General features: G+C 41.1%; 1 protein-coding gene across 1 annotated transcript; it reads left to right on the top strand.

The window, feature by feature from the left end:
- Positions 1–7,879: 7,879 nt before the first annotated feature.
- On the top strand, positions 7,880–16,940 carry LOC309694790 (cytosolic 5'-nucleotidase 1A-like). Its single transcript, XM_082514993.1, has 6 exons — positions 7,880–8,460; positions 9,968–10,135; positions 10,366–10,495; positions 13,253–13,375; positions 14,064–14,248; positions 15,181–16,940. The coding sequence occupies exons 1-6, from the start codon at positions 8,323–8,325 to the stop codon at positions 15,550–15,552; spliced, it is 1,116 nt and encodes a 371-aa protein (XP_082371119.1). The 5' UTR covers positions 7,880–8,322; the 3' UTR covers positions 15,553–16,940.
- Positions 16,941–27,232: the final 10,292 nt, after the last annotated feature.

The raw sequence follows: 27,232 nt of genomic DNA, 5'->3' as shown, positions 1-27,232 counted from the left end.
GCACACACACACACACACACACACACACCCTTCCCCTTATTCTATTTTCAAGAGGCTGACGGTCAGGGAAGATGTGGAAAACACAAGCGGGAAAAGGCGCTCATGCACACATCTGGTTGTGGGTGTACACAAAACACAGATGACCAAAATGCGCAAGGAAACTTTCGCTGCTTATTGTCCTTAATCTTTCTGCCTACTGACCCAAGTTCGTCATATTTCCTGAGTGGCGATTCCACTATTCCTGGCTTCCTGTTTGTTTTTCTCACCACCCACAACACCCTCCAGAGTGAGAGCTCCCACCACCCTCTCTTTCCCCCTCCTCACCCTTTCTTCGGGTACTTATGTGTCGGATTTCTGATCTAGGTCAGTCTTCTGAGGTTCGGTTTCTCTCCTTCTCTGTGTCGCTCACACTCCCCTTTCTAAGACCATTGTTATGTAACAGCGATGATTCAGCTGGAACAGGCCCCGCGTGTTGGTTTATCCAAATGCATCTGGCCTCAGCTGAGTTGTGTCAAACCAGGTCCAACAAATGGATGTGCTCTTAAACCCAAACGAGCACACATAGGTGCTACAAGTTCCTGTGCAGCACCTGTTGTACAGCACAGCAATTCGTAAGGCTTTTGTTGTGACTCCCCGCAAGCACTTCAACTACCCTCCTCAGAAGACAGCTGATGTGTGACAAATTAACTGAAAAAAATAAGGATGCTGGGCCCCGAGAGTAGCTTTACTGTGGCTTGGTGTTCTTATTTAAAGCTATGTCAAAATTAGAGTCACACTTAGTGAACTGTCTAACAAATCACTCAAAAGTCTTCCATTTATCCTCAGCTGTGTTAACATCTGTGAGTGTGAAAACATCAGTAAACTATTCACCCTCTTATCTTTCAGTGACCCCCTCTCATTCCTCGAGAAGGGACTAATCCCACAAAGATAAAAAATGTTTAGATTCAGATAACGCAGATTGCTTGGTACTGATTTGCAGTAACAAGTACTTATGAGCGTGCCGGTTTTTTCCTTTAATTTGTCACCCATCTGCGTCTGGCCCATTGTGAGACAGCAGCATAAATTCGGGAGGGTAATAATCTAATCTAGGGTTTATCTTAATCCTGTTAGTGTGAACACTATCGCCATCTGGGCCCAGACACAGCACCACTCCGATTATAATGAACCCATCAAAAGGTCTTCGAGCTCCCACTAAAACTCTCGTCCTCGGGCGCTAATGAGTGCCCAATTTATCTCAAGCCATACGCCGATGCTAATAAAGCAGTCAATTGTCAAGATGGTTAGGAAGAGTAAAATATATTTTGTGTTAGAGGACATGAATAATGTGTTTCTGTCTCATCATCAGCTTATTTATTGTATTTAAATTTCCTTTTATTCTCAATTCTTAATTACACAGAAACAACACAGCATTGTTTCTGTGTAATTAATTCTCAAATTATGCTTTGTATTTTATTATGCTTTTTCTTGTTGTAAAGCAATTTACAACTTTGTGTTTTAAAGCTGCTCAGTTCTTCTGCTTATTATTATGGTTGTTGTTGTTCCAGTGTCTTTGGCTAAACATGGAGCTTTAAGCTTGACGATCACCACAACTACTTCCAGTTTATATGCAGAAATTAACTGAGATAAAGGAGCTAATTTGCCTCACTGTGTGTTTATAACATATTACAATAAAAACTGGTCTTAAATGCTTTGAGATTTATATAAAATCTGGTCATTGGCTGCCTATAATTTATTGTTTAGTTACTGTTTGTGTGGCTCTGTGCAGAAGCTCTAAATTTCTGGCTTGTGTTTTTAGCTGAGACTTTCCACATTTAGTTTTGCTGAGTTTGACTTCTTGATGGTTAGCTTGTAATTAACAGTGCATTGTATTTTAGAAGGCAATGAGTAAAAGGTATGTTTGTAAGGCTGCTTAACTTATTCTTTTAATACAAAAATGCTAACTTGAAGATGTGATAGACTTAAGGCTTTCAAATCTAGTACTGCTTTAGCAACCTTTTAGCTTTTTATATTAGTTTTGCAGCCGGAAAATTTGCCATTTTTGGTCATACCAAACAGCACCACATTTGGCAAAGACCAAACACAGCATATCAGCACAAACACCTCATACCAGCTGTCATGCACCGTGGTGGTGGGGTGGAGATTTGGGCTTGTTTTGGAGTTACAGGACCTGGACACCTTACAATCATTAAGACAGCCATGAACTGTTCTGTATATCAAAGTATTCTAGAGTCAGATGTGAGGCCATCTGTCCAAAAGTTAAAGCTTGGTCCAAACTGCATCATAAACAGGACAGTGATCCCCAGCACAGCAAATCTACATCAGAATGGTTGCAAAAGAAACAGAAGAAGGTGATGGCTCAGCCCAAGTCCAGGCTTCAGCCTAAGTGAAACACTCTGGTACTGCCAGATGATTCTTCCTGTTTAAAGGGAGTTTTTTCTTCCCATTATCACCAAGTGCTTGCTCATAGGTGGATGTCTGACTGCTGGGTTTTCTCTCTATTATTACAGGGTCCTTAAAATATAAAACCCTTTAAAGTTACTCTTGTTGTGATTTGGATTGTATTGATTTGAACTGTATACAGAAAACAATGTGTACAACAAAATGTAAATTTTTTCTTAAGTCAACAAAGCACAAAAAAGTCTTCTTCAGGTTGACACAAACAAAACTTCTAGTTAATATTATTGTTCCTCCTTGTCTGCTCATATGAACCTCTAAAATGACCTCCAAATGAAAACACAAGCAAATAAATACACTGATTACTTAAGTTACTGCAATGTTTATATTAATACTGTTAGTTTTACCTGTTAATCTGAAACTCACGTTCAAGATGGCAATCTGTCATGGCAGATAGTTCACTCACACATAACTTAGATACTTCAAAGTCCAGCATACCAGTACTTTTTCTATCTGGTAACTTCCCTGACTGCCAGAATCAACTTCCTCTACTCTTAAAACCACTTAAAAAATAAAAGTCTTATGCTTTTAAAATTAAGTGAAACAATCTGCTATGTTCAGAGGAGGTGCGGTCAGTCAAGAATCTTAGGAGTATGTTCAAACCTGTAGCCACTGCTGGGGGGGCTTCACACACAGAGAAGCAACACACAGCTAGCGCTGCTCTCTCAGCAAACTGCCAGCTTTTGTCAGCCAGCAGATGTTCCATTGTTTGGCTCAGTGGTGTAGGGTTGCCTCAGTTAAAGTTGGGACACTTGCTGCATCTTTTGAATTTAGCCCCATTGAGTGCCATCAACCCCTCCCAACCCCCCCTTCACCCAAAAGCTACTCAGAGAGGGGCTTTACCCCTCCCCTCTGTCCCCTTTAACCCCCCGACAGACCTCATAGTTGTTGTCCCGCAACCGCAACTCCCACCACCACCACTACAACTTTTACCCTCCCCTCTCCCCAGGTCCTTGGGTCAGACCCCTACCCCCGACACACAAAGGCCAATTTATTGACCAGTTACTGCAAAGCGAGGCTGATGCAGGGCGTTTTTGCATCAGTATACCTTTAAAGTGCTCGAATGCAAATGCACACACATCCAAGGACACATATAAGTACTCTAGGTCTGCATTATCAGATGGCAAAGGTGCAGAAGCGTCTGTTCGTTTTGCATAGTTACAATTCCTTCTTTTCAACTGCAAGGCATGACAGTCAGTGACTGCTGTTGTCAGAGAGGTCTATAGTGTCCACCTCTGAGGAGATTATGCAATAATGAATGCCCTGTTTTTCCCTTTCACGCTATAAGCCTGCGTGTGTGTTCTTGTGAAAGACAGAGAAACCTAGGAAACACATGAGCAGCGCAGACTTCCTGTTTTTGTGAAGAACCCATTGGAGAAGGCAGGAAGTGAGGGGAACTGCTGCTATGTATTTTTTTTCTCACAACATAAAGGTAGATGTGTTTAATTAAATGGCAAGGAATTAGGATAGGGATATGGAGTACATTGTGGTCCCTTTTAGTGATCTATGTCACCATTTCAGCATACAGCCCGGGCCCTTTAGCGTGATTGTGTGAGCTTTCTTGTGCGCAATAACAGTATAGAATAGAATAGAATAGAATAGAATAGAATGCCTTTATTGTCACTATACAGTTGTACAATGAGATACAGAGCATCTCCTCCTCAGTGTAAACATGCTGGGGGGGGGGGGGGGGGGGTACAGTTCTGCAGCGCTATGTACATATGGACAGTATTAACATAGGGAAAAACATATATATATATATATATATATATATATATATATATATATATATATATATATATAAATGTACAATATACAAGCCGTAAGTAATATGTAATAAATAGTGTTATGTATATACAGTTGAGTTATTGCACATAGAATTGGTATAAATAGTGTATGTATTTGCACGTGTGTGTGGCCGTGTGTTTTTGAAATATAAATTAAGGAGGAAGCTAAAACCAAATAAAACCCCAGTAAGAACAAAGAATCCAGTGCTGGTGAACATGCCTGAGTGGCTGCTTTCAAGGACTGATTAAGGTTATAATAGTCATCTGGCTTGCCTCAAGCCTTCAGGCTGTGTGTTTTTTGGGGGGGGGGGGGGGGGCTGATAAGGAGTGAGGGTAAAGGGGGGGGGGGTGGAGGGGTGGTCGGTGCTTCTACTCTCTTTGTTCTGCCCTGCTCCACTCATGCCTTCTCTTTGTCTCCACCCACTAAAGGACCTTTATCTCTATTGCAGTCTCGCGCCAAAAAGGGAGGTGGAGCTGCATGTTGCTTCTTCTTCTGCTTCTTCTTTAGCCTTCTTCCTTTCTGTTTGTCTTTTACGGTGTATCTGATTTTGCAGGATAAATGAAGGTACAGAGTCCAGTCAGTGCAATCCCAGACTCCCTCTTTATTCCTATTTATAGTGTTTCTGTGTCCTTGTTAACATTTCCCGCCACTACAGGGTGCATCAGGCGGGGAGTGGTTTAACAGCCGGTATGAAGAAAGGCTGGCTCTTGTGAGCCTCAGGCCAAATGCTGGCGTTATTCAAATCAACTTGGTGGGTGCGGCCCAACTGTCTCCGTGTCCTGTTAACCCCCTAAGAGTTTCAGGCTATAACACAAAGGCGAATATAATTGTAGGCTCAGGGATTTGCTTCTTAAATGGCAAAAACATCAGTGATGTTGTGCAGATAGCACAACTGCAATTTTTACACAATTACAACTAATAGGAAAGATGCTGATATAGTTTTGTTAACATATACCCTTTTATTGCTCCTGATACTCATGCACGCTGCCGTATGCAAAGCTTTATTGTCACATTTTACTGGGTTTTCTTTTATCTAACATTTGGTCTTATATTTGGGGTTATTTTTCTTTTATTATTTGTTAGAAAATAATAATAGCAGCAAGGACTGAAAAGTTTAAATGTTTTAAGACAGCAGTGTACTACAGTTTAACAACTTCCTCTCTCACACTTGCAAAGTTTCTATTTCACGTCCTCTGTTTACAGCCCCGTAAAAGATGGAGCTGTGAAGTAGTCAGAACATGCAGAGAGTCACAACCAAGCCTCTACTACACTCTAGTGGATGTAAGTGTCACATGCAAAAAAAAAGAAAAAGAAAAAAAGAGTGATGCTGCTGACTCCTCTGCACTTATTTGTCTTTTCCAAATCAGTTCTAGTGCTGAGCCAGGGGCACAGGCCTCCCACAGCTTTGTGACATGGTGTGTTATCCTGCTGGAAGCAACCATCAAAAGACGTGCACTTTGGTCATACGATCAGCAAGCTGTGGCATGTTTAAACAACACTTAATTGGTACTAAAGGCCCTGCAGTGTGCACCAGACTGAACTGTTGATACAGTGCAGAATGGATCCATACTCACTCATGCTGTTTGACTTACTGTTGCCTTCCTTCCTAGCTTTTGTGGCCTTTCCCCTCCAGCCTCTTGTATTGACAAGACATTTTCATGTTTTCATTTTCTTTGTTGTCTGTAAACTTTAAAGATGGCTGTGGAAAAATCCCAGTAGAGAAGCAGTTTCTGAGATACTCAGACCAGCCAGCAAACGTGTCACACTCAAAGTCTTCCCCTGAGCTGATGCTCATTCTGAGAATGTCGTCTTGTTCATGTCTACATGTCTAAATGGATTAAATTGCTGCCATGAGGTTCACCTGTTTTGCCTGTATTGTGTTGTGCTGACATGCAGCTGAACAGGTGTACCTAACAAAGTGAACATTACTGGTGGAAATGTGTGAGACCACTTCTAGATTAGACATCATCATTTGGAGCAGAAAAGAGGCATTAACACCTCAAAAAGGCATACCAGTGTGAACTACAAATTTATGCCAGAATCCACAGGTCTGTGATTTCCTCCTCACTGTTTGAACAAATAGGTTGTAAATAATTTCAAGCTGATGCAAAACATACTTTCCTTCCTGCCTGCCTGAAAATTTGCATAAATGTACATTGTTAATAATACAACAAATCTGTGTATTAATAATTAATCAAAGCTGCTGTATGAAACTAAAAATGCAAAGCTAAACTTCAGAAAAAAACAAACAAATACAATAATAGAAATTATGAACTGAATCAACAGTGTCAGATTTGTATTTCTTACATCTCCTCATTTTGAACACTTACTTCTTCACTTGCTCTCTAACATATCTACTGACAGTGCAAATATCTAAATGAACACATATTTATCTGATGCTACACACACACACACACACACACACACACACACACACACACACACACTGAGCCAAAAAAATCCATTAGTTGTCTTCAATCCATAATAGTAATCCAGAGAATCAACAAAAGCTCTTTGTGTCTGTTACGTGGAGGAGCGTGTGTGGTCACAGCTACACATATATTATCCCGTCGGGGAGCATAATCATGTGAGCTGCTGTATTGGAAAGATAAGTGTAATCAACCCTGATCTGCAGCTTTATGCAATTTGGTTGTCAGTTCCTGTAAAATATAACACACATTTAACCCAGACAGACACACACACACATGTTTAAGATTTGTATGTGTATGTGGTTAAAAATATGTGCATGTGGTTTTTTTTAAGTCAACAGTCAGTCTTTGTTGCCTTTGTATATTGCTCGCAGATATTTAAAAATGACAGCCATGATGCATGTTGTATCCAATAGGAGTCTGATAGGATGCGGGTCTGTTTTACTCCTTGCATGGGCGTCTGCTCAGTATCGTTTTCCCAGAAACATCTTTAGCTGCTGAACTGCCTGTTTGCTGTGATGAAAGCCCAGCTAACACTATTAATAATGCATTCATGTTCTTCAAAGCACGACATGCACTTTCATCTTTGTTTCCTGCATCACCTGCCTGTTCCTCTGACTGATGTCAGTGTTTTGTTGGGAGGCGGGCTGCACTGCCTCTTGTGTCCACACAGCCAATCAGCTCTAGATGTTGTGCTGGAGTCCCAGCCTGTCTGACTCTGTGGCCGTTGCTTGGAAACTGCGACCATGGCTTTGTAATTCAATCCAAGGAAACATCCTCAAGGGATTAAATGGGAAGGAGGCAAGGAGGCATTATTTGTAAAAGCATGGGGGAGAGTAAATGACCCAGGATGGACTCGATTTCTCACACTGCTGAACAGGAGCAGGAAATGTTAGTGGTGAGTGGAAAGCACATGGGATGCAATGTGCATAATTACTCTTGCAGTTAAATCTAATATAATAATAAAATGCACTAATAATAATAACAACAATAATTATTATTATAATCACAGCCCTAATCATAGCTGTAATGTTGTACTCTGTGTTATGTCAGATCTCTACATCTCTAGGCAAGGAGGGCTATATTTCAAGCATTGTGACACATCCCTCCTCTGACACACCAGCGTGCTCTGTCCAATAGGCAGCAACAAGCAGTTGCCACACACTTTCTCACGTGCTGTAGTACTGCTCCAGGAAGTTAGACACTGAAAGGGTTAACAAAGAGGAGGAGGATGCAAAATGGTTTGAAGTCAGTAATGTGTGTGTGAGAGAGGAAAGAGAAGCAAGGAAGAGCTGAGGAAGGAATGTCCTAACACGCGTGATGCTAGAGACAAAAAGGGAAGTGCTTGCAGCTCGAATTCAGCCCTTTTCCTGAATCTCTCTCCATCCTCGTCCTGCAACCTCTCCCTGCTGCTCCGGCCTTATTAGAGCTACATTATAGCTAAGTGGCTCTGCAGCTGCAGCAATCAGGCTGATCTCATCTCTTGAGTGCAGCAAGACTGAATTCAAATTCTAAATGTGTGAGAGTGAGTGAGGACTTTGTTGGGAACTCCTGCCAGAGAGAGAGAAGGGGACTAATAAAGTGAGCCATCGAGGGGAAACGCTAGGGCTCAGTGTGGTCCTGGAGGAGAGTGGCGAACCACAGAGGTAAGATGAGTCTAAACAACGGCCAAAGTCTGAATGTCGGCGGACAAGATTTCACCAAGAATGGAGGCAACAGCAGCCGAGCCCCTTGGGAAGATGCGAGGACAGTTTTGAGGCCCTCGACCCCCACCAGGAAACCTAAATCAGTGAGTATCTATACAGCCTTTTGTTTACAGTATCCATTTACACTTACAGAACGGGTACTATTAATTATACAACGCAAAAGGAGATTCTCCTTGCACATAATTCAAGTTAAAATTAAAGCGTGACAATTGTACTCTTATTTATCAGCCAAGGCAGATTCATGTTCACTATTCTTGCCTGTAGTGTCAAAGAGTTATGTCATCTTATGGATGACAAATGACAGAGTGCAGACACACAGAGCCACTCAACATTCTCAAAACCAGGGGGAGGGTTGAAACAGGTCTGCAATGCATCATTTATAGCTTTGGGTTAACTGAAAATAAAAGCACATAACAATGTAGTTCAGTGAAACAGGATAGTATAGGAGGCATGGCGTGGCTGTATTGTGTTGCCTGGAGACTGAGCGAGGTACAGATGGGTCTTGTTTCGGGTCAGTAAAGTGACCTCATTTGGACTTTTCTTCTGGAGGGGAAGAATCGAAATTTCACCCTGCCAGGTCGAAGTCATCAACGGTGATGACCTCAGCCTTAGCGCTAACCCTAATCTTTGCAATCATAATATACAGTTCTGTCTGTGAAGGTTCTCAGTCATCCAGGTCATCGTAGTCAAAGGAGCTTGCAAAGAAAAGCGTCTGGACTTCTTTAAGTTACTTGAAGACTCTGGCTGATTGGGACCCACACCCAGTTTCACACCTTGGCTCAGGCGATTAGAGGATCATCAGGGGGTGCTTTTGTCCCTCTGTGGGGGGTTACTCCCACAGGGTTTATATCTGGGACTCTCCACCATTTGACCTTAGAACTGAAGAAGCTTCTCGGATGAGAGGTGAAACGTCTTCAAGCAACTTAAAGAAGTCCAGACGCTTTTCTTTGCAAGCTCCTTTGAATATACAGTTCTGTTTTTTTTGCTTTCTTCCAAAACATAGATGAAGATTCAGAACTTACAGGGTTAAAAACTGAAACACCTAAAACTTAAAGCGCATTAAGAACACAAAGAATTGTCTAACCTGGGAATCTGACAGAAATATGTCCTGATTCGATTAATACTTTTTAAGTAGTCTGAATATTTTTCATCCTGTGGATTTCTTCGTGCTGTCAATTAAATAAAAGGGTGTGACAGCATATTTCTAAGTTTAGTGGACTCATAAACACCAAAGTATTTACACAAAAGGAAACCTTTCAGATTATGCAAGCAATTTAAACGCCTCAGCCTTTAAAGAGTTAACAGGTGTCAGCCCTTCTGGTGTTTGGACCTACACTATCAGGCTCTGAGGAAAGTATGTTATATCATGCTGTCACTTCTATTCTGTCACATCAGCTCACTCAGTTTATCTACTGTTGCATGCCAGGCAAGGTCAATAACATAAAGGTTTCATCAGGATCTTGTGCATGTTCTTATAAAATTATAATGTCCCTTGTGCCTACGTTCAAGAAAAAAAATACAGCTCTCTACCCAACTGGGTAACAATCTCAGCTCCTCTCATTCAGAATGCTCCTTTCATTCACGCTCCAGCCAAAGCCTGAAAATGCCATCACCATCGCCGTGTCATCTCGAGTCCTCTTCAACATGGAGAAGGAGCAGCAGATCTATGAACAGCAAGGCATGGAAGAGTACATCAAGTACCAAGTGGAGCACGAAACGGAGCCGTTCAGCCCCGGACCTGCTTTCTCCTTTGTCAAGGTCAGAGACTGGGAAGGCAAAGAGCTGGAGAAACAAGCACACACACACATGCACACTAACGCAGAGAGAGATTCACTGTTGTCAGTGTTAGGTCGTGTCTCCGGAGGCGGTGGATGAATACAAACCACAACCACAAACCCACTCAAACACATTCACACGTTTCCATCCCACTGCGGGGATACAGAATTACCCTGTTTGTATAACTGAAACCTGTCTGCTCGTGTTCCCAGGCTCTGGAGGCTGTGAACGCTAAACTGAGGGAGCTTTACCCAGAGAGCGAGGAGCTCTTTGATGTTGTGCTCATGACCAACAACCACGCAAATGTGGGCCTAAGACTCATCAATACCATTAATCACCACCGTGAGTTCCAGGGGCATCTGGGTGACATGTCCTTTTATCTGTTCTCTTCAGCAGTTGTCTTTTTAATTAGACCTTTAAAGGCGCAACATGTAGAATTTATATGTTGTTATGGCATTTTTTAAATTATTTGGTTACATAACCTTTCATTATACATAAAAAGTATTGGTCCACACCTTTTAATCTTTTAATTCAGGTGTTTTCAGTCCCATTGCCACAGGTGTTGTAAAATCAAGCACATAGCCACGCAGCCTGCCTTTACATTTGTGAAAGAATGGGTTGTTTTAAAGAGCTCAGTGAACTCGTGCGTGGTGCTGTAAGAGGATGCCACCATTGCAAGAAATCAGTTGATGAAATTTCTTAACTTTTAGATATTCCACCATCAACTGGAAATGGTATTATTACAAACCAGATGTTTTCAGGAACTGAGACACAAAGTAGCAGACCATGAAAAGCTACACAAGTGGATTCGCTGAGTGTTGAGGGGTATAACTGTGTAAAAGTCACCAGTTCTCTGCTGATTCTGCCAGAATTAAAACCTCCTCTGTCATTTTCAGCTTCATGCCATAAGCAGCTCCTGTACATGTATTCTAGTAGTCTTGTCCATATGTTGTACCTACAGAAAAAGACAAAAAAATAAAAAAAAATAAAATAAGAATATGGTATTAATAGATAAAATTCATTAGAAAGTATTCCATTACGTTGTTTCCCCTAAAAAAAATCTAAAAAAAGTCAAAATGCGTGTCAATTTATTAATTTTTAATCAAACATTTCATATTTTCAAGGTAAATGAGCAATTTAAAAACTCACTGTAATATCTTAAGAAAGTGGTGTAAATAAAGTAGAAATATGATTGTTGATAATTTCTACAGAGCAGTCATGAAAAAGCAAGCACAAACAGTTGATCAGCATTTTGGGAAAGATTAAGGTTTGCTTTTATGTAGATACAACATTTAATATACATCTGAAGCTCACAGGATTCAAACAATAGATAATACAGAAGAGCTGGACAGAGCCACCATAATATTACCTATTGGCATGTGTTTTGAGACCCTTACTAAAGTGTTACCTGTATCTAGTAGCTTGACCATATTTGGATGTGGGTAGAATGCTAATGAGCTTGTTAACTTAGCATTCTTAGCTTAGACAACATGTACTGTTTGAGGGCCATGCACAGATGCAGACTAATAAAATAACCGCTACAAACAATCAACATAGCGACCATCATATCACTTCCTGGTTTGTGATGCATCATTATAAAGCCTCAACTGGATCAATGCAGGGCGCAGATCTGACTGTGAAACTGCACACTTGCTGGCTAAAGAGTTGTGACTGACATTTCATTAGCTAATGATTTTGAGCATACCCTGGATAATCCTTCTTTCTGAAACACAGATTTAGCAAAAAAATAACAAAAACTGACTTTTTGTTTTATTCCACATGATTGTAACAAGTAACTGGAGCCACTGAGCCCTTAACAAATACACCCTTAAAATACATTTGAGAATTTTATGCCTAGCTCTTTATAAAAACTGAACTTTGAACTTTGGTATTGACTCATATTCTTCTCCAGCTGCTCTCCACAGCTGGCCGCCTCTGTTCCCACACTGTCAGTTATTTTATGACCCAAGTCCTTCCCAGGTCACACAGGCACACAAGTGTGCTCACAGACTCTCCTCAAGGCATTGCAGTATCCTCTGTTGACTAAATAAAAGGAAAAAGGACGGATAGAAAGAAAGAGAAGAGGAAAAGAACTGACTGTAATCTAAGAATCTCTTGTAATGTGAGGCTTCACTATTTAACCGAAGCCCCTTTTGTTTATTTCTTGGTTGAAGCGTGTCAATAGACTTCCACTCGGCTCAGTTTAAGGAGTCACTCGAGCCACACTGGATGAATAGAGACTAACAGTGGTTATAGTGGGATGTTTCTCATGATCCCAGTAACATAGTATGACCCCAATAATAAGTGGTGAGAGTTTGGGTCCTGGCTCTTTAGCACCCCATTACCATACTCACTTAAGAAAATCACAAAATCATGGCACTTTCCTTCTTTTCCCGGCTCTGCCTCCTCTGGATATTTTCTGCAACTAAATGTTAAGTAAAAGTGACCATTTTAATCATGTCCAGTTCCATTATTAAATTATTGGTTTTCATTAAAGTAGCATTGTTTGTATAATTAATGGAAACCCCTCACTTCTGCCCGCTTTAACAAATAGTCCAGGTTCCTGTGAAGTTGAATTCATAGCATTGTATTGGTGTCTGTTTGCATAGGTATTTGGTTATGCAGAGTTAAGGATTAAATATGCAACCTGCGCTACATCCATGCAATCCTTCAGAAGCTGACAACTAGTAAACCCACAAGGGTTACACTGTGCATCGATAGATTGTTGACTGATTAAAAGTTCAGTTGAACAGCCCGGTGGAGTTCACCATGATGGGAAAGAAGCAAGAAAAAATTACGAATAATAAAAAAGTAGCATAATAATCATAAACACTGACTACAGTGGGTAGTTTGATTGTTTTGCTAGTGTCCTGCAAAATGTCTTTTTGAAACACAATTATCTCCCCCTGGTGGCTTTTAAAAATAATGCAACTTTAAGGGACACACCTCTGGATATATTCCAGAGGAAGTACACACATATGTGTGTGTGTGTGTGTGTGTGTGTGTGTGTGTGTGTGTGTGCGTGTCCGTGTGTGAATTTATCATCTGTGATCAGTGTTACTGACTGCCTCCTTAGCTTTTGATTTCTCCTTTCTGCAGAGCTGTTTATTGAGCGCTTCTGTATGACTGGAGGAAACAGTCCCATAGGATACTTGAAGGCCTATCACACTAATCTTTACCTGTCTGCTGACCCTGTCAAGGTTCGTGAAGCTCTGGCAGAAGGTGAGTACACAGCCTGCTTCTATTACTGACTCCTAAATAAAGTCCCTTAAAAAATGAAAAAAAGTAAGTGCCAGTCTCTGTGGTGTGATAACACAGGTCTGCAAAAAACAGAAAAAAAGATTCAGCTGCATGGGATATTTTTGGTAAATTTGATGTTTTTTAGAGTTTTGAATCCATTTCCCTTCATCACATACAGTTTTTTCTTTTTTACAAAAACACAATTTTTCTGAAATTCCTTATTTTTCCCTATGAACAAAATAAACCTGTTGGGACACCAGTGTGCATGCATGAACCATGTATGCAGCCTGTTACAGTTAATATTCTCATGTCTGTAATATTTCTTGTCAATATTCTTGATATTTATAATTGTCTCACTCTCAGAACGGTTAAATTAATATAAGAAATCATTATTGGATATGTTTTTTTTTACTCAAGTATAGGATACCAGATTTCAGTTAAAAAGGGGAAATTTTCACTTAAATACACTAAAAACGTGAGTTTTGCAAGAAAAACCTGACAAGATGGAATTTAAATAATATTTTTCCCGGTTTCAATTGGTAAAAATCCATAAGAAACAGTAAAAAAAAAAAAGAAATCCTATGTAGTTTTTTGGTTGCAGACCTGTATAATCAGTGTCCATGTATACAGCTAATTTTCAAAGATAACCGCTGTCAAATATGTGACCCAGGTATAGCAGCAGCCATCATGTTTACTCCGGAGAAGATGAAGGAAGTGTCGGACACTCAGCTCCGTGTTGCCTTTGATGGAGATGCCGTCCTCTTCTCAGATGAGTCTGAGCGGATTTGCAAGGCCCATGGACTGGACAAGTTCTTTGAGCACGAGAAGGCGCATGAAAACAAGCCTCTAGACCATGTACAGTATACACAGCGAGACATTTTTCCATTGGAGAATGATAGGAAGGGACACCAAAAGTCAAATAACACTCTTATTTCTTATAGAATTACACCTACCTACAACAGCCACCCAAATTCCCAAAAAGTTGGAAAGCTGTGTAAAATGTAAATGAAAATCAAAATCTCCACATTGTTTCACCACTGAAAACATGCAATTTTTAAAGTGAGACATTTTACTTTTATGGAAAACAGCTTATTTTGAGTTAGATGGCAGTAACTTGTCTAAAAAAAGTTGTGAAGATGGCAAGAAAAGTCTAGAAAAGTGCGCAATGGACAAGGCTGAAAATCATTACAGGATATGAATGATCCTTAGGCAAGTGGCACTGCATTAAAAACAGACATGATTCTGTCATGAAAATCATTGCATGGGGTCAGGAATGCTTCCAGAAATCGCTGTCTGTGAACACAGCTCACCGTGTCATCCACAGAAAGCACACAAAGACGAAGCCATATGTGAACAGTGATCTCTAAACACCACTGTTCTGTGTACCGTGCATCATGAAATGAAAAACATGACAAGAATCTTACATCCAACAAGAATTGGACACCATTCCTCTTCCAAAAGCCCAGCGGCTGTTCTCCTCAGTTCTCAGATGTTTACAGATCGTTATTGAAAGAAGAAAGGATTTTGCGCAGTTGGGCCTGTCCCAGCTTGGATTTTTGTTTCTCAGTTTAAACATCTAATACAAAATATGGTTTTCAGAGATTTGCAAATCGTTGGATGTTCCTTCTTTTTGCTTACATTTTACACAGTGTAAAATTAAATCCGCTTGTAAAATCTACACATTGAGCTCAGTTGGCCTGAATTCAGTTGTAGTGTGTCTAACATGTAGTGAGTCACGTATACGTGCAGAAAGATTAACATTCATGAATCTGTTCTTCTTTCTGCAGGGGCCACTGAAGGGCTTCCTGGAGGTTTTAGGAAAGCTCCAGAAAAAGTTTTACGGCAAAGGTCAGCGGATGGACTGCCCCATCCGGACCTACCTCGTGACAGCTCGGAGTGCAGCCAGTTCTGGTACCAGAGCCCTAAAAACACTGCGCTCCTGGGGTCTGGAGATCGATGAAGCTCTCTTTCTTGCCGGCGCGCCCAAAGGCCCAATGCTGGAGAAGATCAGGCCACATATCTTCTTCGATGACCAAATGTTTCACGTGGAGGGGGCAGCAGAAATGGGAACAGTGGCATGCCACGTGCCATATGGGATCGCTCAGAGAGTAGTAAAAAAGGGAACAAAGGACAAAGAGACTCCTAATGCATCCAAATAGCTGAGGTATCACTGTGCAGGAGCACAGCATACAGGGGCATTTACCTTCGGCTTTCATGATTTTACTACTGGAAGAAGTACGCTGTCCTGGATTAACAGTGCAGTTAGTTAATGCAATATCATAGAATTAAAAATATATATGTTAATATTTATCAAAACATTTATTTTTCGCTAACACGTGATTATTGTTATCAGTAAATAAAAAAATTACAGGTTGTATCAAATGGCTTTATTAATTAATCTTATTGATTTATATTAAGATATCAAACAGACATGTTTGATATGTTTATCAAACATGTTCATCAAACAGGGGGCGGCATCAGGGGCATGGGCAAATGTTTATGTTGCCAGGATATAAAAAAATCTTAACTATATAACAGGGATTGCTGTTGAAAATGCTGTTAACATTTTTTTTTAATAAAACATAATAAAACACAGAATTTATTGACAGAATAAAGAATGAACTTTCCACAAAGGGATTCTAGTCAACATGAATTCATCATCAGCTCATTCTGTTCTACTAAATCTGAATAAATGATTCAGGCACCATTATTACAAGTCATTAGTTATAAAACCCTTAATCATGAAGATTTCCTATTATAACCTGGTGCTTAAAGTGGTATTTTAATTTAACATTTATTCTTGGTGATTCATTTTCTCTACCAAACAGATATTTATTTTCTTTACTGCTATATGTTTAACTGACATATCTTATAAAAGAGAAAAAGCTATTTCAAAGTATTAGAAATACTCATACAACTCTAAAGGATAAATTTAATAGAATCTATAATTATCTCTAAATAATAATATTTAGACTCCAGGATACTAAAGAAACATGAAGGATACATTTTTGTTTTGTGGATTTGTGTGATTCATTCACTTTAATTCTTGTCTTCATCTCTGAGTTTTGCAAGCTGGTGCCTTCTGTTGTCTTCTGTTGTTTTATGATGTATGCGTTTATGTGACTTTTGCATGTTGGTGGTATATATGCTGTATATGTAGGTTATATGAATGTACCTTAAGATTTAATATTTTTGAAAATATGTACGTTACTTTTTATTTATTTAATGTTTCTCCTTGTTCACGATGACAGAGAGAAGTCTAAATATATTCAGCATTTACTAATAGTTACCATGTGCAGTTTTAATTTCTACTGCTTCCTCCTGAAGTGCCGAAAGTTCAGTGTCCCAAATTTTTATTTGTCTGCCTGTCTGTCTTTTTTGTCATGAAGTTGTGTTGATGCTGTTGCACTTTATCATTCTGTGAATGAATGTAAAGAAAGTTGGTGTTGAATGAGACCAATGTTGCTGTCCGATGTGAAATCTGGTTAAGAGTGGGACAAATGTGTAGCTGTTTTTCTGTTTCAAAATGGAAGTAAAAACCCTGGAAAAATAATCGGATCACTGTTTTCCTGTCTTTTACCATTGTTGGGCTGTGAAGGTCCAAAATTGTACTTATGATTTGGGGTTAAAGTAAGATTTTACACGTGGGAAAAGAGAATAGAAATAGAATAGAGAATAGAAAAGAAGAAATAGAAAGAAATAAGAAATAAATGCACTTTAGAACAACACGCAGCAACACTACACATGAGCGGGAGGAGGGAGGTATGGGGTCTTCACACACCCCCGCCATCGGGGCGGGGGGGCTGGGAGGAGATGTTGGCTGTCCGATTGGCCTCCCTGCTGCTGCAGAGCCTGGGACGGTCTGCTTGCCTCCACCCCGGGGGGAAGGGTAACATCTCTTGGGTCTGGGTTCTGTTTCCCCCTCTGGGGGCCAGGGTACCTGGACCCGAGGTATAGAGTATGTTTGGGGAGTGTGATTGTGTGTACATGTCCATTTATGTCAATCCTTACGTTGGGTGAGTGCTGAGTGTTTGTATATGTGTGCATGAGGGTGGGAATGCATGTTTGTGTCTGTGTGTGCCTGTTTGTCTGTGTCTATATGTCAGGTCGGGTCTTAGACTCCACCTCTCTGGGAACTCCCAGGCCCTCCAAGGCCTATCTCCCCTCACCACACTCCCTGCCGGTGACTGATGCCCTCAGGGGTCGGGGCGTGGTGGTTCTTGGTGTCCGGGGCTGGGCACTCAGGTATGTACCAGCTCGCTCCCGGTGGCTACCTGGCGGGGCCTGGCGACTGTTGCTCGGTCAGGCCTCCTCTGGGGTGTGGGGGGCCCTCGGGCCTCCGGGCCTGCGGCTCGGTTCACTCTGGCACAGCTGGCTGCCGGCAGAGCCGGCAGGCACGCCGGTGCAGCCCCCTCTAAAGGAAAGCTAAGGCTGCCTATAGGAGGAGGATTGAAGATCACTTTGCTGACAACGACCCCAGAAAAATGTGGCAGGGGATCAATCACATTACCAACTACAGAAGCAATAACCAGGCAACGTCTAGGACTGATGCCTCACTGGCTGAGGATCTAAACCGTTTCTTCGCCCGCTTTGAGACGACCAAGCCCTCAGCTGCCACACCACTTCCACCCGCCCCCAGCACTGGCACACTAACACTTAGGGAGCACCAAGTGAGGTGTGTTCTAAGGTCAGTGAATCCCAGGAAGGCGGCAGGTCCTGATGGAATACATGGAAAGGTTCTCAGAGCATGTGCTGACGATCTGACCGGAGTCTTCACTAAAATCTTCAACCTTTCCTTGTCATCAAACACTGTCCCGCCCTGCCTCAAAACCTCCACCATCATCCCCATCGCCAAGAAGACAGCTGTGGCCAGCCCAAATGACTACAGGCCTGTTGCACTTACGCCTGTAGTGATGAAGTGCTTTGAGAGACTGGTCTGTCAGCACATCAGGGCCGGTCTGCCTCCCACTCTGGACCCCCACCAATTTGCCTACAGGACAAATCGTTCCACCGAGGACGCTATCACCATAGCGCTCCACACTGCGCTGAGTCACCTGGAGCACTGAGGAAGCTATGTGAGAATGCTCTTTCTGGACTTCAGCTCAGCATTCAATCATATCATCCCGGAGATCCTGGTCCAGAAACTGTCTCACCTGGGACTCTCCACCCCCATCTGCCTCTGGATCAAGGACTTCCTGACAAATAGACCACAGTCTGTCAGACTCGGCCCCCACCGGTCCAGCACCATCACACTCAGCACCGGGTCTCCACAAGGATGTGTTTTGAGTCCCCTCCTGTTTACGCTCTACACATCCGACTGCTCCCCTACCCATCTCTCAAACACCATCATAAAGTTCGCGGATGACACCACAGTGGTTGAACTCATCTCAAGGGGGGATGAGTCGGACTACAGAGATGAGGTCAACAGACTGACTGAGTGGTGTTCAGTTAACAACCTCCAACTGAACACCACGAAAACTAAAGAACTTATCTTGGACTTCAGGAAGGGCAGAGCAGACCCGGCCCCACTTTACATTCACGGGAGCTGTGTGGAGAGGGTACACTCCATGAGGTTTCTGGGCGTGCAGATATCTGATGACCTCTCCTGGACTGCAAATACTACAGCGGTGGTTAAAAAGGCCCAGCAGCGTCTCCACTTTCTGAGAGTGCTCAGGAGGAACAACCTGGAGGAGAGGCTGCTGGTGACATTTTACAGAGCCACCATAGAGAGCATCCTAACGTACGGCATAACAACATGGTATGCAGGGTGCTCAGCTGCAGACAGGAAAGTACTGCAGAGGGTCATCAACACAGCCCAGAAGATCACTGGCTGCTCTCTGCCCAGCCTGGAGGTCACTGCAAACTCTCGGTACCTCAGCAGAGCTGGCAATATCATCAAGGACCACTCTCACCCCAGCAACCAACTGTTTGAACTATTACCGTCAGGCCGACGGTACAGGTCACATAAAACCAGGACAAACAGATTCAGGGATAGCTTCTTTCCCAGAGCTATCACCGTAGTAAATAAGCACAAAAACAATTGAACCTATTCCATACCGTCACTGTCATTATATTATGCTGCTATTCATACTGTCATTATATTATGCTGCTATCCTGTATATATTGTACATACTATTGTTTGAGTACTTACGATTGTTTTTTTTGTACTTTTTATATTTTACATTTATATTTATTATTGAAACTTGCACCAAGGGAGTGGCACTCCAATTTCGTTGTACTCTGTACAATGACAATAAAGGCTATTCTATTCTATTCTATTCTATTCTATTCTATTCTCTAGCTTCTGCTCGATGGCTACTGGGTGACGCCTCGTCTGGGGATCCTCAGCCCTTCCCATGAGGGTGGCACGGATGCCCCTCCGGTGGTCCTCCTTGGGCTCTCGCACTCTGGGGCCTCTGGATGTCTGGGGCCTGGATCTGCTCCATGCCTGCTTCATGCCCTGGGGGACGGGGCTATGGCTCCCTACATCCTCTTGCAGACCATTATATGTGGAAACCATTTGAATACAAGCACGCTGATCCACACAGGTGTGCACATGGGTGTTCACTGTTCGTAGACTTAAATTACACCTTTCTTGGCTGCTACTTCAAAGCACATTGTGCGCTGTCTGTCCTGCGTGCTGCACAACAACATTGAATATTTAGTATTTACTGCTGTTTACACTTAGCTAGATTAATGCGATGGTGTTGTGTTTAGTATGTTGCTTTGTTTTTTTTTTTTGCTTGTTTTCTCTTCTTTTTCTCTCAACAGCTGATCCAGGAGATTCTCCCCCCTCCCCCTTTCTTACTGTCCCTCTCCCCTTCTGTTTTTCTTTTCTTTCCTCTTTCTTTCTCCCTTTCCTATCCCTCACTCATGTCTGTCCCGTCTGTAACATCTGAAAATAAAATATAATAAACAATAAAAACAAAGATCGATCAAATGGACCAATACGGCAATGCCACGATGATCCATTTGGCAAAGTAAATCCATTGGGTATCCTGGTCTTCAGACAACAATTCTGACGGCTAATGAACCAAATGGGACAGGCAAAAAAAAAGAAAAAAAAGAAAAGAAATAAAGATAAAATTCAGATCCAAATCTTGTGTAAAAACCCTTTCACATTGAGTTCATGACATTTGTCTTTTATTTGTTAGTTGTTTTTCTGACTCACCTGTTTTAATGTGGCTGTTGACCAAAACCATGTAATTTTGCAGGATGAATTTACTACTTTTATTTTTTCAACTCCAATTTGGCTTTCCCAATTTTCTTTGGTTGAATAAAAAGTTCGGACCAAGTAGATGGTTTGGCAACTAGTGTGCTCCACTAATAAGCTCCACTAAGATTTTCTTTGTATACAGGCTGTGATGAGCTCACATGTGCTACTACAGCTGCTCCTCTAAGGTTTACTGCTCTTTGTGGATTTAGACAGCAGAATTTAGTAGGATATAAGCAGATGTTACATGATGTATCATGGATGATTTACAGTCTGTGCAATATCACTGAATTTCTTTCCAATCTGATACCAAATCAAATTCAGGGTGTTATTGACAATACTAAAACATAATGTGGTTGTAAAATCAAAACAAAAAGTAGTGTACTTAGTATACTTTCATAATGAATACAAGACATCAGACTATTTGTTCTTTAATTAAGAATTCATGCAATAAATAAAAAAATACTTTGAATATACTGTGACTTTGTAATGATACCTAGCCTATATAATCCAGTTTAAATGTTCTGCAACTTTGCCTGACAAAATCTAGGCCAATTGAATTGATGTGAGTTGATCTTAGGGACATACATATTACTCAAAGCTAAACTCATACAGCTAATTATTGTAGCATGTATTTATTTCATTACTTATTTCATAATCATATTTATTCATGTAAATTTGAACAAATGGGATTCTGTAAATCCCTGTCCTTTTAACACAGACACAAAAACCTAAGCCTAGACATAACTCACTTTCCAAAATTCATTAACAGTGCTACATATCACCAACAGCTCCACCTTTTCTCTCTCTGTACCTGGATCTGCCTGCAGCACCAAAGGACTGTGCAAGCAACATGTGTCTCACCCTGGCAGCAAATGTCCATCTCCTCCTCTTCATTTCACCTCATCATGAACTCGTCATCATTGGGGTGGCTGTGGCTCAAGGGGAGCAGGTCACAGGTGATATTTGTTGAGCTGTTTGAAACACTGAATTTGAAATTCTCTGCCACTTAAGAACAACGTCAACAGCGCCACCCCACTTTGACATATAAGTTAGTACCAACAGTGGCAGAGTGAACTCTGACCTACCATGGAGAAAATAAATTAGAGGCTGTGAAGGTTGTCTGAGTCAGAGGCAGAAAAAAAATGTTGGTTAACAGCCTATTGATTTATTCCTTTTTTCACAACTGTGGTTGAGCCAACTAAAGAAAAATGAAACTAGAAAAGCATTACAAGGAAACAAAACGGGGAATACACATCTGCAACTTCAAGACAATCCTGAACTAAACTGAACTAATTAAGAAACAGTTTTGCACTGGGTGGAACCCCCTTTAATGGGGGCCCTGACAATAGTCTGTTCACCATCATAACCTGGCCCACGCTAGCTCTGGAGAGGAGATGCAGCTCCTGATTATATAGTGAGAGGCTCCTCCCACTGTCTGAAACAACAATGAAATATCAAATTAAGAGTAAACATAGGTTGTTTATAGTAGTGTTAAATCTGCCATTTAAATTTCTTATTATAATATAAAAGTTAAACAATGGGAACATTAATATACATATATTTAGAAAATCCCCACGCAACTGTAAATGTTTAAAATCAACAGATTCTTCAAACTCATACCAAACTCCTGCTTCTTCATAACACTTGGTAACTTCCCTCCAAGGAACTTTACCATAAAAGGAGTCCAAAAACCCAACTGGTTTGGCTGTTGCTATGTTTTTACCAGATGCAGGCCAGGTGCAGTCTGGAGGAGAAGTGAGAAAGAAATTAGATGCAAATCTTAAAACTAGTATTTTAAGCAACTCTCTTCTTGACCTCAGGAGTAATGTGGCAGCAGTACACACAAAACGCTGCAGTATGCTTAGAGGTCACAGGCCAAAAAGATTCTTCCTCTTGTCAGCAGGGGGAGACAAAGATGCATAAGCAAATTTTTTCAGTAGCTGGATTTTTAACCAAAGACCAGTCATTTTACTTCTACTTACTAATAATCAAGTGTAGTGTTTTATAATGATGCTGCTAATAAGCACTGTACTATGTTTCCGCACAACAATTTCAGTGTGTTTTTTTTCTTTTCTGTCACTCCATGGAACAGCTCTTGAGGTCAGAATAGAAACTTTTTATTGTCTCACAAGTCACTTCTGAATACTCTTAAAGGGTTTTTATGAATGTTTGACATGTAGTTATGCTTTTTATTGCCTTGTTTATTTATTCTTTTTTATTCTACTCTGTTTACATTTGTAGTGTTTGTATTTTTTCAAGCACTTTGTAACTTTGTTTAGAAAAGTTTCATATCAAAAAGTTTTAAACTGGTGTAACAGGAAATGTCATCTCTAATATGTTTTTCTTCAAGAAAATAAGTAATTATGTAAAACATAATTAAATAAGTAATTACATTTTGCAGTCATGCCTAGCAGGAGGAGCTTGTTAAATTAATACTTTTTCAACATTTTACTAAGTCAAAATAATAATAAAATCTGCTATTTACTTTAACTGTAACATTTCTCTAAATATCCTCATTTGTGTTCCAGATTTATTTTATTTCTGTTCTAACAAACAAACAAAGCTTTGTAAGGTTTAATGGGAACAAACTACAAAACTTCTGGAACACTATCGTTTGGACAGGTGAGACCAAAGTGTTTTTTTCTGTTATGGAACAGTTCATGGAGGTCAGAACAGAAACTTCACTTTTGCTTTACAAGTCACTTCATTATTTTCATATTAAAAAACTTTAATGAATATTTGACATGTAGTTATGTTTTTTATTGCTCTTGTTTATTTATTATTTATCCTATGTCTGTGAAGGTTCTCAGTCATCCAGGTCATCGTAGTCAAAGGAGCTTGCAAAGAGAAGCTTCTTCAGTTCTAAGGTCAAATGGTGGAGAGTCCCAGATATAAACCTAGTGGGAGTTTCCCCCCACAGAGGGACAAAAGGACCCCCTGATGATCCTCTAATCGCCTGAGCCAAGGTGTGAAACTGGGTGTGGGTCCCAATCAGCCAGAGTTTCGGGTGGGTATAATATATTTATATATATATAAATATATATAATATAATATTTATATTTATATTGTCCGAACGTGATGATTATGTATATTGTAATAACGTGATATTATATTGTTCAAACGTGAAAGGTATATTGTTAGAACAATATACTTTTCATGTTATAACGTGATATAGCTCTATTTTTCTTTTGCCTGGGTGGGAGCTCTACGCTTCCGTATCCGAGGCTTTTCAATGTGGCCTCACAAAATTATCACGACTACAACAACCATGAAAAGAGTTGGATGGACATTGCTGCTCAATGTTTTTCATTAGCAGTGTTGGGTAAGTTACTTTAAAATAGTAACTTAGTTACATTACTAGTTACTTCTCTCAAAAGTAACTCAGTTACTTCAAGTTACTCGTTACTTTCAAAGTAACTAGTTACTAGGGAAAGTAACTTTGGTTTTACTCAGAATTCTCTTGTTAATGTGTTGCTTCCATAACGTTGCCAGTCTTCTAGCTTGCTTACTTGCCACAGTGCACTGTGCCACCGACCAATAGAAAGAAAAAGATAATGTGCACATTTCCACGAGAGAAATCCCACGCCTGGACCGTTGTTGACTGCTGCCATGATTCTAGCCTACGTCACAGAGTCATGTGCGCCTTTTACATCCAACACAAAAACTGCAGTCGTGGTGCTTTCGATTGTACTCAGAACTCAGAAATTCTGCCTTCTGAATAGGAAGATGTAGGTAACACCAGACTGAAGATGAGCTGCATACAGGGCTGGACTGGGACAGAAAATTGGCCCGGGCATTTTGACTAGAGAGCGGCCCACCAATATAGGAAAAATCATAAAGCCTTTGAATGAAAATAAACACTGTTGTGACAGTGATGTTCACTGTTCTGATGGTATATATGCATCAATCTATCAATCGTTTGTTGTAAGATTCAGATAATTATTTTTTAAAAGCTAGACATTTTAAATGAGAATAAGAAAGAAAAATATTTCTTTGTGCCCCCCTCTCCCTGTTAATGCCCTACATGCCCCCCTGGCAACACTTTGCTAGACCCGCCCCTGCACAGTTACCAGCTGTCAGCTATCTAAAAAAGGATCCTGGGGTTATTTGTCTCTCAGAAACAGTTCATAACTTCCCTTCAACTCATCCATGTCACCTAAAAGGTAAACCTGTTTCTCCATCACCTGTTCAGCTCTGATGATCCAGTAAGGACATCTCCTGGTTTCATCTTCATGTTTCCCTCTCACCACATAACCAAACCGACATCATGACCAGCAGCTTTACAGCTGTGGCTCCAGCAAACATCAGCTGATACTAGAAATTAATATTAAATAAATTCTAACAACAGCTGATCAAGCTTAAACGTGCTGCTGTTGTTTAGCGCGACATCCGCTGGTTTCCTCTTTCAGCGCAAAGTGAGCGATAAACAAACAAGAGAGCCGATCAGCTGATCATTGATCAGTTTTCATGATTGTAGAAGTAGAAATGGGAGAGGGAGGGGGAGAATGAAAGAAGAGGCAGCTGTGCAGCGTAAACACAGAATAACTGCAGCTTTGTGTCTTTTTCATTGTAGCTGAATTACGGGACAAACTGTTCCTTTTCACCTCAATAAGAAACGCGTAATATTTCTCTGAATACCAGACGGGACGGTTGGCAACTCTAATAACTTATGAACAAAATAAAGTTCAACATCAGTAACTTCATAGCACCACCCAGCTGTATAGAAACTCCGTCATGCTAGCTAGCACGCAGTACGGAAAAAGTCAGCACAATGAAAATAAACTCGACCAAAACTTGGTTCATATCTGACCCAGAGAGACTGCAGGTCATAACTTCTTACCTGAAGTTCAGTTCACACTTGGACCGGCGGCCGCCTCGGGTCCCCTTTCCTTCATCCACCTGCTGGCCTCCACCACTTGCTAATGTTACTGAATCTGTGGAAGCTCCGCGATAGCCACCACTCGAAGTAACGAGTAACGACCCTATCTAAATCCCAGTAACGAGTAACGCGTTCCTGATTTTGGCATAATAACTAGTTACCGTGCTCGTTACCACAATAATAACGTAGTTACTGTAACGCGTTACTTAATAACGCGTTAGTCCCAACACTGTTCATTAGTAATTTAGCAAAGTTGATGGTGGTGTGTGTGTGTGTGTGTCTGTAAGACAGAGAGAGGGAGAGCGAGAGACAGTATTTTGTATGATAAGCTTCATGTTATGGAGGCACAGTTTGAGCACTCAGGTCGCATCAGAGCATCAGGCCGTATAGTGTGAGACCCTGCATCGTGACCTATGAACTTTTAACCCCTGAGATTCAATTTTACAGTTTGAGCAGGAGCTGAATAACGTGACTGAAAAAAATTGCACAGTGTTTGCTCAGCTTAACCCTTGTGCTCCCCTTCGGGGCAGCCCCAGACCCCGGGGGTCCCAAAGTACCCCACCCTCAGTAGAGACAGGTGAATGAAAATGAAAAAAACAGAACGATCATTTGGGGTCGAAGAGTGCCCCAGAGCGATTCTAATCGGTTCGTCAGGGGATCGGGAAAGAAAACGTAGCACTTGGGGGCCATGCACAGAAGCTGCTGCGGCAGCATGGGGGTCATTGATACCCCAGTACATAAAAATGAAGCATAATCACAAGAATGATAATAATGATAATAATAATAATAATAATAATAATAAGAAGAAGAAGATGAAGAAGAAGAAGAAGAAGAAGAAGATGAAGAAGAAGAAAAAGAAGAATACAACACACAGACGCTTCTGAGTTTTATTTTATTTTATTTGAAATTACACTCATGATACAACTGAGGCAATCTGGAAGGCCATACCTTTTAGGGACATGCGCAATAGGGAGGGTGCGTTTTTAAAATGCCCCCCCGGGGCTGTATTTTTGATTACAATATCAACAAACTGTCTGTGTTTCAGGTGCTCGGTGCTGTACAGGTCCTGTTTTACCGACCAGAAGGAGTCTCAGTTCTTCACGGGTCGCAGAGCCTGCGGGGTTGGGGCGACCGTGGCTCAGGGGGTTGGGAAGCGTATCTGTAACCGGAAGGTCGCCGGTTCGATCCCTGGGCTCTCTGTCCTGGTCGTTGTGTCCTTGGGCAAGACACTTTACCCTACCGCCTACTTGTGTTGGCCAGAGGGGCCGATGGCGCGAAATGGCAGCCTCGCTTCTGTCAGTCTGCCCCAGGGCAGCTGTGGCTACAACCGTAGCTTGCCTCCACCAGTGTATGAATGCGAGAGTGAATGAATAGTGGCATTGTAAAGCGCTTTGGGTGCCTTGAAAAGCGCTATATAAATCCAATCCATTATTATTATTATTATTATTGTTATTATTAAATGATAGTAACATTTGAATCATTCTAGAAAAAAAAACATTAAAACACTACGTTACACTAGGCTATTCTTTTGTTATCTTTGTATTGATGTTGATAGCAAGCAGTCTGTCCACATAAAGCGAGTACCACAAGCAGCACACAACCCTGGGATTGCACTTTACCTTTGTATCGATGTTGACAGCGAGCAGTTTGCCCACATAACGCCAGTAGCACAAGCAGCACACATCCCTGGATCCGGCCTTTGGTCGCCAACATTTTCAGTAAGCTAAGAAAAGAAGAAAGAAAA

This window comes from Aulonocara stuartgranti (assembly GCF_965226115.1).
Source record: "Aulonocara stuartgranti genome assembly, chromosome: 19".
Classification (NCBI taxonomy): Eukaryota; Metazoa; Chordata; class Actinopteri; order Cichliformes; family Cichlidae; genus Aulonocara; species Aulonocara stuartgranti.
Note: the sequence above shows the minus strand (reverse complement) of the source record. Positions and strands in the feature narration are given on the sequence as shown.